Below are 12,407 nucleotides of genomic sequence, written 5' to 3'. Positions count from 1 at the left end.
AGGAAGCGAAGCAGCCGACTTCCAGGACGAAGCTGCTGTCATTTGTCCCCCAAACCAAATTTCCTCTCCGCCAGCATCTTTTGCAAGAGACCCTTGCCCAATCTCCCGACGGGGAGAAACGCCTTTCCTGCCGCCATGCTGCCGGGCTGCTCCCCGCTGTCTGCAACATCCAGGTGGATGTTGAAATATGTCTGTAAAGTGTCTCTCTTTTATTGGTGAAAAACGCAAAAACATTCAAAATGAGGGTCCCTCCTCATGGTGTCATTAGGACGCCTTGGGGTCGCCGTGCTGGTGGATGAAGATGGGTGCTGGGCTGCACCGATCCAGCCAGCAGCCCCCCAGGGCCTGCGGTGGCTGCCAGAGCCACCCGGGTCCCCTGGTCTGGCTCTGAGCCCTGGGTGTGAAGGAGCTGCTGGAGATAAAGCATCGGCTGGCTGGTGTGGGGGGCTGAGGGCTCACAGGATCTTCCTCCGGGTGCTCTCAGTGCAGCGGTTCAGGATGAGGTCCTTGCTGGGACGGGGAGGAACAGCAGGCTGAGCCTTGGGCTTGTTCTCCTCTCGCTCGTTTTTCTCAACTGTGGGTAAAGCAGGCGTACAGATGGGTCAGAGCTCTCCACCACCCCACACCTTCGTGTGAACATTCAAAAACTTCCTATGCAATGGCCACCAAACCTCCTGTCTCTCCTCCTGTCTTATTGGAGGTCGAGGTGGTGGCTTGAGCCCATCAGTTCCCTGCTGGGAGCTCTGCTCAAGAGGGAGCCCAGCTCTAGGTCTGCATGAGGAGCTGCTCTCCCTTGGGAAGGTTATAAATCCCACACAGGGATTACCAGATCTAAACCATCTACCTCAACAGCAGCCTCCTCCTTCATGCACCACCTCCCTCTAGGTGCTGTGCTGACAGCTAACATACGTGATAATGATAATGGTAACAGCAGCACAGGTGAGGTTCGGTGCACGGAGTAAAGCACAGGTCCTAACTGTGGGCTGACCTCCCACCAGGACCATATTCTGCTCCTTCTCTCTCAGACCTATAACTAGAGGTAAGAAACCTCATTGAAAAGAAATATCTCCCCTCACGTGTCTTCCCCATAGGATAAGGGTGGACAGTCAAGGCGTGACCTCCATGTGCTGTCCTACTCCAGTAACCAGCGTTGGAGGGCACAGGCCGTGCCTGCAGGACTTCAGCCCGTGTCCAAGGCAAAGGCCCTGCTGAGACTTACTGATGACGTTGGCCTTGTTCTGGAAATTTTCCTTCCTGTTCCTCCGGCTCTGCATGTACTTCTTGCTGTTCCTCCTGTAGGTCTCCTGGCTGATCTGCTTCCGTCCATGCTTGTGGATGCTCTTTGCGTTTCGGATGGTGGATCTGCAGTGAGTCAGAAATAAAACTTTCAGTTTCCGTTCTGGCAGCTCTCACACCTCACACTTCCTCATCGAGGATTTCCTCCTCTGCCTCACCCAAACCCCAACATCTGCTTTTTGGGTTTGCTGGGTGGGAGGCAGGAGTTGGATACCAGCCCTCGAGGGCAGCTGTAGGTGAGACGTGATGTGCAGTGTGTTAGGAGGCAGCTAGAGCAGTGTTTTGGAAGCAGACACTGAAGGGTGAAGCCTGAGCACAAGCTGAAAAGAAATGATGGGGATGGCAGATTGGGCGTAAGGCTGGAAGGACACGAGGTTTATCCAACAAAGTTCAAGAAAGCCCTGGAAGCAATCTATAGCTCTTGGGTGGGTGGACATGCAGCATCTATACTGGCTGCAACACTGAGATCCCTGGTGTGGTGTTTGGCATGGCCTCCCAATGCCCAAGGGTCAGCCCCTGTGCCAGGGGAACAGTGTGAGGTACGTGTCAGCGCGCACATGGGTGTGCGGTGTTGAACCCGCAGCAGAGAAACTACCGAGAGAAGTGAAAGGCTGAACAGCCTGGGGCTGTGCAGAGGCACGCTGCTGCAGGGGAAACCCCAGCGTCAGGGACCGTCCCCAGGCACACAGACCAGGGCCACCGCTCTGTCTTCACTACCAGGGCATGAGTGACGTGGCTCCTGACATCCATCCCACGGCATCGTCCTCCTGCTCCGCTCAAGGCAATGGCCCCTGGCTGTGCCCACCTGTCTGCAGCCTCTCCCTGGTTGGGGGCATGTATCCACCCCAAAGCAAAGGTCTTGCCCACAGCGGCAGGTCACCCCCTTTGCCACAGGGCTCAGCCTAGGGACAGCATTCATCACGGTGGGGCCAGTCACTGTTCTTGGAACAGGCCACCTCGCCTCCCCCAAGGGTATCCGCAGGCATCACCGCGCTCAAATAAGTGGATCTGGGCCACTTTACACTGTCTCACTCAATCTGTGCTCCAGCCGAGCTGGGTTTTGAGAGACTTTATAGCAAGGCTGCCATGCTGTCTCGTAGGGAGGAAAAGAGAGCGGCAAGCTCTGCCGCTCCTAGCAGTTTTCTTTGCATCAGAATTAATGAGTTATTATTGCTTTTTATCTTTTTAATCAAAATAAAATCCCTTCCATTAGCTCAAATCCTCCCATCAGATTAGGCCATTTGGCAGCTCTGATTCGTCGAATCTCTCCTCGCTTCTCAAAGATTCAGGGGATACGCTTCGGAAATAAGAAAAAGGCCAATTGAATATTAAACGAGATTAGCCCAGAAAAGAAACTTTGCAGAAGGACAAGGAGAAATGTACCTGGCTGGAGGACCTGCTGGAGTGAGGACCATGCAGCCCTGCGTCAGACATGCTGGGGTCCCTCTGACCGTGGAAGTCGGGGAGCACAGAGCTATTTTTGCTGCAGCCCTGCAGGATCTGCCTCCTGGCCTGTCTTTGCCCCGCTCACATCTCCCCTGGGCAGTTCCTCATCGCCAGGGCAAGCACAGGACACTACAACCACTGTCTGGTTTCATTTCCCCCGCCTCAAAGAAGAGCTTTAGTCCTTCTCCCCCCTGTCCAGGGCTTCTCATACCTCCGCGGAGGAGCGCTCCGGTTCCTCAGCTCACTCTTCATGGAGGTGTTCGCCTCCCCGGCTTTCTGCAGGTACATAGAGGGGTAATAACCCGTGGTTTCATCCTTCCTGCAGTGCAACACAAAGCAACATCGCTTGCGGTCTCAGCTCGACGACCGCCGTCTCCTTGCCCCCGTCCCCAGCAGCATTGCTGTGCTGGGTGGGATGTTTCTTCTTAGGTTGCTTGCAGGGATGGGGGACTTCAGCTGTTCCCCCCACCTTGTGTGCCTGTGGCTTTCCCTGAAAGTGTGGCTTAAGTCCCAAAAGCAAGTAGGCAGCGGACAGAGCGATAGCTCCCAGCTTTCAGGGTCTCACCAGCTCATATTAACTCCCCAGGGGGTTCCGCTGGGCTCCTGAAGCATTGCTCAGGGCCTTCTGCCAGACACCCCGCGATGTCCTCAAGAAACACTCCCTGGCCCTTGTCCATCTTCCCCTCCAGCCCAGCACACCTGCAAGCACCAGGAGATCCTCCCGGACCACTCGCCCGGGCACAGGCTGGGCCAGGAGGATCCCTGGGGTTTGCAGCCACATCGTGTAGTGCTGCAAACGCACAACCGTGACTCAGAGCACACACGCAGCCAGGGTTCCCCTTGGGAAAGCCCGAGGTTGCAGGGCAGGCCAGGGCTGGGAGGAAAGCTGAAGCTTTGGCAAAGCAAAATGTGCTGAATACTTCAGGGCAGGCAAAAGAACAGATGACACTTTTTTTCCCATCTGCCTCCTTCTTGGGTATCTGTGAAGCCACCAGCAGAGGAAGCCCCACGTGCCATGTTTAGCACTTGGCAAAGCCACAGGCGACTAGCAGTGGCCCTGCAAAAGGAAGCGCTGGGCAGCGGCACCAAATGCCCCGTGTCTCTCACAGCCCCGGTGCGGAGAACGGCTGGTTCGTCCCCTCCCTCTGCCCGAACTCCACTTGCCTGACCTGTTCGTGGCAGCTCTCACCTGACGACCCACCAGCCGTCGAGAAGCTTGTGGATGACTTCAATGGTGTCACCCTCCCTGAGGGTCAGCTCATCCTCCTCCACGGCGGTGTAGCTTTTCTGGACAACGTACTGCTCACCTGCGCACAGAGTGGGGACAGCGGGTTGTGTGCTGCCGCCCCAGGGATGGGGCTCATCCTCTCCAGCCGCCAAGGAGGCCCCAGAGCGTCTACCCTATGTTTTGAGCCAGACCCAGGGTGCTTCAGGTCTCCAAGTCTGGATTCAGACATTCCCCAGCCTTGTCGGTGCCTGTGGCTCATTCCAGCACCTCTCCAGGAGAAAGCTGGTGAGTGCAAGCAGCGGAAGCACACCTCTGCTAAGAGTGTGTTTATAATTCGCGTCATTAAAAGAGGAAAAGGAAGTGTTGTGCTAATAGAGTCTGTTGCAGTGTTTTGAAAACCACAAAGATGAAGCCCGGAGAGCAATCGGCATGAGTGTGCAGGGTCCCCCCTCTGCTCCCTGTGATAAGGCCCCGCTGTCGCGGCAGGGCGATGCGGAGGGCTGATAAGGACCGTGCAGAAGCCAGGCACTGGGGAAAGCCTGCGCTGCGATTTGGGTGCTGCACCATGCTCCTTTGCCAACCCAGCCGCTCAGCGTGCACTCAGCCAGCTCAGGATGGCCACGGGATGAAGATGCGCATCTGTGATTGGCCAAAACAGGCATCTAATGCTGAGTTGGAGGTCACGGGAAGCTCCCGAGGTCGAGAGTAAGGCACTGACCCATGAGATTGATCCCTCCTGGCAGCTCCTACAGCAACACCTCCCTGCCCAGCGGTCCTGCCTGATGGGGGCTTTGCAATGAACCACCCCGTCAGGGAGCAGCGGCAGGCTGTGCTCTGGTGCACACCCCAGTTACCCCCACATTTTACCTGCATAGTTGGGTTCCTGCTCTTCAGACTCATCAGGACCATCCATCGGCTCCAGATAGGCAGCTGGCACCCAGCCCCGTTTATTCTTCAACTGGCAGAACCACCAGCCTGCAATGAAAGGAGTCGTGGGCGAGAGCAGAGGGTGCTGTGGGGGCACCAGCACCGGGTCTGTCCCCGCCGGGGTGGGCGCAGGCATCCACGTGGCCCGGACAGAAGGGATGGTGCTGGGGCCAGTCTCTGTTTACATGGTGCAACCAGGGAGCTTGGCCAGTTCATCCTGTTTCCTCGTGGGCAGGAAACCTCCCAGGCTGAGGCATGCGAGGAGGCTGCAGGGTTGTCTAGGATTGCCCCACACCCTCCCCGACTATCATGTGGATCCATGTGAATGTGAACCATGTCCCGGGGGATGGAAAGCGCTGAGAGGTTCAGCGCTGCCATTTACATTTGCTCTGCACTTCTCCCCTCCATCAGAAGACCCTCATACAACCACCTCCCCCTTAACCCACACTCTGGCATAACCAGTTCCCAGGGCACGCGTGTGCAGACACCAGATGCAAGGGCAGCCCCTGTCCCTGCTGAAATGGTGGCCAGGAGGGGGCCGGCCTGCCGGGGGTCTCCAGAGGGCAGACACATACCGCTCTCGCCCTTCTCCACGACGTCCACCATGTCCCCAGCTTTTAGAGGCATCTCGGACGTGGAGCTCTTCTCGTAGTCGGCGATGGCTCGGTACGTTTGCAGGACGATGGGGCCTGTGATGTCTGTGGGGGAGAAGTGACAGATGTTTCCTCTCCTGGCCCCCAGCACAGAAATACCCTATTTCAGGCAGGCCAAGAGCAGCCCAGGACACCCCAAAGTGCCCTCCCAGCACCTCCTGGGCCCGAACCAGCTGGAACCCAGGACACAGACTCATTTTCCCTGAGGCTGTGGTTTCCTCCCAGCTGTAGCTCTGGCACAGGCAGGGCTGGTCCATGCCCCCTGCGCTCTCGGCCAGGGCATCTGCCATGAGGCAGCTCTCCTCGGCTTACCCCTGCCCTGTCCTCCCTGCTGCTGTCCCTTTCCTTGCAGGGCTTTGCTGCCGTGGGGGCAGCTGCTCATACCCCAGCGAGGCATCTTACCGGTGGAGTTTTTCTTGGCATCCTTCGGCAGGAGGAAGACCTCTGGCGTCTTGATCCTAGATGGGTCAGAGCAAAGGCAGCTCAACGCCAACCACCCCTCACCGCCGGCAGCGGAGCCCTCCCTGCGGGCTGCTGCCAGCGCCCGGGGCCGGGGACGCAGGATTGTCCCCAAAGCGGCAGTCGGCCGGACTCACTGGCTGTCCGTGGCGGGGTTCATGTCGTCAGGACGGACCTTGAAGAAGTTGACCACGTGCAGGCACCGGGAGATCTTGTGGGGCAGGTTGATCAGCGTGTAGCAGTACTCGGCCAGCGTGCCCTGCCTGTTCTCGGTGGAGCGCTGCCCGTCAAACCACTTCGGGGCTGGGGGAGAGGGGAAAAAGCAGACCGACTGCCCTGTTTTTATGAATTTCCCAAGCAGGCTGCTCTGTATCATTAATTTTGACCTGAAAACGAGTGGATTCGGCCCCAGGGTGCTGCATGGCTGCGTGGTGCCTGTAAGGTGAAGCTTGACCCCAGGGCTCCAAAACGCCACTGGCAGCCCTGACCCACACCACTGCTGAACCCCACATGGGGTGCACGTGTGCGGCTGGTGGCACCCCTGCACCCCCCGCGGCAGCCGGACGCCTGCCTTGTCCCCAGCGCTTTCAGTTCCCCAAACGGGACAAGGACGCTCCTAACAGCCCTGGCACGGTGGCGGCAGCGCGTGGGAAGGGTCCTGGTACAGCGGTGTTAGTCCGGCCCCAAGTGGACCCCCCCCAGATGTGCTGTGTGCTGCAGGTTTATTTCTCCTCGAGAGGCGTCAGCCACAACCCGCAGCTATTTCTCATGCTCCTTCCTCCCTCCTTTAAAGCAGGAAACTAAATCAAAGGGGGAATTTTGCTGACCTGCGCCTTGCTTGGGGACAAACCCAGCTCTTTGGATCAGCAGTTCATTCCCTATCACTGAAGACATGTTGCATCGCTTCCTCTTATGAAATAACAGTGTTGTCATAAGGGCACTAAAACCAGTCCCAGAGATGGTGTCCCCGGAGGGCTCAGCTCAGCTCAGGCTCCCCAGAGCCAGACCCTTTGCACCAGCCATGGGTTGCAGCCGATGCTGCAGGGTGCATCCCCGGGGCGCCGGGCTTTCAGGGAGGAAGGACTGGGTTTGTGGGGCTGGTGAGTGCTGGGAGAATGCAGCTGCTCAGACCTTCCTGGGGTTTTGGTTTCGAGTTTGGTGGGCAGGAACAGAAATCTCCCCAAGCACGTGCGTGGGAGGGAGCCGGCAGAGCCCAGCCTGCTGGGGAATTCCCCAACCAGCTTCAATTTCTACTTCAGCCCCCAGCCCCGGCACCTGCCCCTCACCTGGCAAGTGCGGGATGATCCGGTTCTCCATGTTGATGTCCCCGGATTCAATGGGGAACATCTCCTTCAGTGCTTTCTGCAGAGCAGAGCCAGGCATGGCCGTGAGGATGGCACCAGGGGGTCCCCCAGTGGCACCCACACCCCTGCCCACAGCTCACCCCCCCTTCCCGGCGCTCGCTGGCACGTGCTGGCTCGACCCCGCGCCTCGACACCAGGAGAAACCTGCCAGGGGAGCATGGAGCCAGCAGCTCCCCACTTCGAGGGGTGAAGGAGATTGAAGCACAGGGACCCAGGAGCCTCTTTTGAACGAGGTTTGTTTTGGGGCAATTTCAGCTGGAATTTGCCCTCCTCTTTTTCCCCACCCCAAGCCCTGGTGTGCTGGGCCAGGGGCCAGTGCCCGCCCCAGGGGCCAGTGCCCACCCCGGGACGACTCACGTGGAACTCGTATATCTCGGTGAACCGGCGGTAGACGAGTTTTTCAGAGAGGTCGTTCCACTTCACCAGGAACATGTAGACCTGAGGGGCAAAGCAGAGGTGCTGCAGCTCTGCAGGTGAGCGGGACCCCGCACCCTGCTGCGGCCGAAGCCCCCGGGAGCCCTGTGGTGTTTCCATTTCAGATAAACTGGATGTTTTTCTTGCACCACCCCAATGCGAGCGGCTCTGCCCAGGCAGAGAGCAAGCTGGGCACTAGGGAAGCTCGTCAGGGATGGAGAGCGGACAGAAACACGCAGACGGGTGGGAATCAAAGAGGGAAAAGCCCTTTCCAAGCCTGCCAAGTAACCAACAGCTTGCCAAGGAGGTGCCCAAAATCTTGTGCGTTCAGGACATTTTAGCCCTTGGCTGCCTCCAGCTCATGCCAGCCGCCATGACCCCCCCCAAAAAAGATGCTTTTAGGCCCTTGGTCGCATTTATCTAAAGAAATAACCTGGCCAGGCTTTTTACCCCAGCCAGTCCTCGCTACTCAGCTTGTCATAAGGTCTCTGCGTACTCACGTAGTGCTGGCTGGGGAAAAACCTTTTCTCGTAGCCCAGCAGCTCGATGTGCCGGATGAAGGTGTCCCCCATCGCTGCTCCCGGCCGCTGTGTCCCGCTCCAGCCCCTGCTCCTGCCTCCGCGGGTGTCTCGGCGTCCTCTCCTCCCCTCTGCCTTCGCACGGCCGCGCTCCGCCGTTAAAGCCCCCGGGAAAGAGGAAGTCCCGCTGCGAGCCTGCCCGTGCCCGTAAGTGTTTACCCGCTGCGGTTTGTATTGAGTCGGTGTTTCCCGTGGAGAGTCTCCAGCCCAGCCCCTCCAGCGGCTCCACGGCTGGGGAGCAGGCAGGCAGCGGGGAGGCCTTAGGGACGCCCTGGTGGCACCTCTGAAATCAGGAGACAGAGAGGGGCCAGGGCCAGGCTGGCTGCCCCGGTACCCAAACGTCCCCACAGACCGCCGACGCTGCCCCGTGACGGCACAGGGTGCTGCAGCACCCGTTTTGCAGAGGGTCACAGGCCATGGGCAGGACAAGCGCCTTGGTGATGGGCTGAGGAGCCTTCACCCCCCTGAGCAGGGCTGGATGGGCTGAGTGAAGCATGTAACGTGCTCCCCGAGGGCAGGGACGGCAGCACCATCCTTCTGCATGGCTCAGGGACCATCCTGTGCTCCCAGAGCTGGTTGGGGAAGCTGGGGGCACGATGCAGGCAGGACAGCGTGGCCCCAGGCTGCGCATGCAAGAGCTTCTACCCTTGCGTCACCGTTTCAGTCACCTGCAGCTTCCCCAAAATCTGCCACCAAAAGGCTCCCTTGAGCAGCCCCTGAGGACCTGAGCCAGCCCCAGCACTGCAGCTCCGCTTGCTGCCTTACCCGGGCACAGGGCTGCGTGGGAGCCCTGGCCACGGGGAAACCCCAGGGTGGGCTGGAGATGGACCCCTGCCTCCCAGGGGGAGAGCACGAGGGTCCCCAGCAAAGCCCCTCTGCAACAGCAGCACACCAGCGTCCTCCTCCTCTGCCCCCAGCTCTGAGCAGAAAGGTGTGAAGGGATGAGGGCTGCACCTTACCAATCCTGTGCTGCCCTTAGGCAAAGGGCCACCCGGGAGCACCTCCTTTGTCCCCAGCAAGGGCACCCTTGATTACGATGGGTGCCAGTGCTGGGCTGTCCCCTGAGGGCACACAGAGCTGGGACCGCAGGGTCAGCCGCTGATGCCCTTATGAGCTGTAAAGCCAAAAGTTTGCTCCAGCTGCATTACAAAAATCAAATACTAACCCTAGCTTTCCCCTGAATCTCAAGTATGGTGCTTTGCAGCTGTTGAGATCAGAAACACGATCATTCAAATTTGGTTTCTTATTATTTTAACACGGGGACTTCCCTGTACAGAAGGCAAAACTATACAACCAGTAATATTAAAAAAAGACACCTCCAGGGCTGTTCAGATTCTGCTTGGGTAAGAGCCAGGTCGCTGCTTCTTATGCAGAACCACCACAAGCTTTGTAATGAAAGCTAATTTCATAATTACAATGGCTTATACTGAATTTAAAACTGCTTTACAGACAGTGCGTTACTGGAAACCACTTAATTCACATTTCTTCCTGTTTCCTCACTCCTCATCTTGTGATGTGAAAAATGAAACAGAGCTTGTAGATCTCACTGCTGGCAACGGTTAGTTCAGCAAGACACAACGTGTGACTGCATGATCCCCTGCTTAGTGTTTCCACCAACTGTCCCATAGTTAGTAGATGGCAAGCAGTGTAATTTTGGAAGAAAATTCTTGGAGGAGTAATGACCCACCTGATAAACTCAGCTTGTTTATGGAGTTCATCAGCTGATTCATGTTTTGGGAAACAAGGCTGGCTGAACGCAGGACCTGATATTTGAGAGAGGTGGAGAACTTCCACTGGCCCCAAGCTGGAGAGTTGGTACCAGTGCTTTGCAGCAATGCACCCCTGCTTTGGAGTGAGAACAGCAGATACAGGACTTAGGCTGATGGATTTCAACCAAGGTTATTGAAAACAAAGCGCTGCAGGTTTAGAGTTTCTTAGGAGAAAGGACTATCCTATTTTCTGTAGTGCTCCACCCCTAACTAGTACCAAAACCTCCTAGAAATTAAAAGCTGAAGAAAAGAATGCCAACCTAATTGAGTTCAAAATGTAATTTTGATTTTTCATAGTTTAAATTTAAGCTTAATTCAATCCAGAGCCAAGGAGGCCTCGCTTATGTCACTGAGGGCAAACTGCTGCACATGTGAACAGTACAATGTGCTCTAACAGCTGTTGCAAAATCACAGACGTGAAAGTCTGCGCTCTTCCTTAGCAGACCATCACGGATAGGACAGATACGAAAAGCAAAGAAGGAGAAAGGGTCCAAGTTTTGTATGCGGAGAACTTCAGATCCCAAGGGAAAACCACTGGCCAGCAGCTGCACAACAGAGGTGCCACACCTCATCTGCCATGCAATGGTCACCATGCGAGAAAAGCCAGGGTGCCGTACCCGAGGAACGGCAGGCTCCACCACAGACACCCCGGATCCTACACTGCCTGGATCCAAAATTCCTATTTAAGAGAAAGGAACCAGCCCAATGTGCAGGACGGGCTTTTGAAGTTCAATAACACATGGGGAATAGTGACTGGTCTGCTGCTTCATCACCACAAAGCTGCTCTGCTGGAACAAAAAATATTCAGAGCTCTGGTAAGTTGTTGCAATTTCATTTATTTACTTGTTTATTAGTACAGCCAAGGCTTTTTAGGGCATTATCACTCAATACCCGAAGAGTGACACACCTCATGTATTACTAGTTTGGAAATGAGTGAGATTTTCATACACGGTCAACATCTTAAAAGTCTGCTACCTCTTAGAACTATATATATAGATAGATAATTCTTTATATAAAATTGATATTTAGAAGGTATAAATATTGGTGCAATTATTTTGTCAGTCTAATTTCTCTCTACTGGATATAACTCAAAATGTCTGAGACCAAAAAGAGACTTCAGTGTTGAACGCGGACACGCTATCAGCACTACTGCAAGCCCAGCAGCGGGACGGACACGACGCACGCCACCACCCTAACTCCCAGCGTCACATAAGGACTCCAGTCCTTCCAGTAAAACCACTGCATGAGTTTTCACTTCATTTTTTTTTCACCGCCTGCACACGAAGCTGCAGGATGTCCACACTGCTGTTATATACTTGACAAGCAGTAGCCTGGAATTACTTATTTTCACAGTTCTTTTGCTATGATGCCTCACCCTCATTTTGGTGAGCACTAACGACGCCATCAGCAATACGCAGCCTTGGGCAGGCAGCTGTGCAAAAAATGCCTGCTAAAGATAGCTGAGAGCGAAGAAGGGATGGACCATCCTTCTGCTTTTTCAAAAGGGGAAGTCGAGAGCCAGCTGAAAACCCAGGGAAAGCTGCATTAACTCATTTCCCCATTCTAAACATTTCTAGCAGCAATCGCGAAACGGGCCGTTGCCCTGATAACACCCTGTTTATGGAGGTACGTTAACTGAGCACGTCTATTAATCAGCAGTGAAATACGTCAGTGGTTATGACTGGGATGGTACCCACACAGCTGAGAGCTAACAGGTAAGTAAAGTCAATGGGCTCCTTCCCATGGGACTGAGACTGGGGCTGTTTGCCGAGGCAGGAAGGTAGCACTGCGTCGGTCGCCACCGGTTCCCATCTAGAGAGCTGGAAGGTACAACTGGGACAAGCGTTTTCAAAATGACCCAGAGTGGAGCTAACCCTGCTTCTACTGACACCAACAGCACAAGGTCTGAATATTTAATTGGGAGCACCTAGATCTGCACAGAGCAATTATGAAAACACAAGCACCCGTCCTACAGCTCTCCCTGGCCTCCAGAATGACAGAGATGTGCTGCTCTGAACTCATCTGCTGAATTTCAAGTTGCTCCCAAGGAACAGACACTGTATCCAATTGAATTTAAGGCTTCAAAATTTTCCTTGAAGATAACAACCACCTCACCCACCCGGAGCTGGATTTCTGTCTGAAAGGCATGACTGGAACTTACTCCCTTCACTGGAATGAGTAACTATGTTACAGCATGTTCTGCCTGCCTACAGAATTACTGCTAGAACTTCCTTTGTTGTAAAATATGTAAACGCATACTGCATAGACAGTCA

At 55.5% G+C, this 12,407-nt stretch overlaps 1 protein-coding gene across 1 annotated transcript; it reads right to left on the bottom strand.

Moving 5' to 3' along the window:
- Positions 1-255: 255 nt before the first annotated feature.
- NCF1 (neutrophil cytosolic factor 1) lies at positions 256-8,630 on the bottom strand. Its single transcript, XM_068415835.1, has 11 exons — positions 8,288-8,630; positions 7,731-7,811; positions 7,296-7,371; positions 6,147-6,312; positions 5,953-6,008; positions 5,473-5,595; positions 4,838-4,945; positions 3,932-4,049; positions 2,954-3,061; positions 1,220-1,362; positions 256-574 (listed from the first exon to the last, which is right to left on the bottom strand). Exons 1-11 carry the CDS (start codon positions 8,357-8,359, stop codon positions 456-458), a joined length of 1,170 nt encoding a protein of 389 aa, XP_068271936.1. The 5' UTR covers positions 8,360-8,630; the 3' UTR covers positions 256-455.
- Between the last annotated feature and the right edge of the window lie 3,777 nt (positions 8,631-12,407).

The sequence above is a fragment of the Nyctibius grandis genome, chromosome 18 (genome assembly GCF_013368605.1).
Source record: "Nyctibius grandis isolate bNycGra1 chromosome 18, bNycGra1.pri, whole genome shotgun sequence".
Taxonomy (NCBI): domain Eukaryota; kingdom Metazoa; phylum Chordata; class Aves; order Nyctibiiformes; family Nyctibiidae; genus Nyctibius; species Nyctibius grandis.
The sequence above is the reverse complement of the archived record's forward strand: the minus strand, read 5'-3'. Positions and strand labels throughout refer to the sequence as shown.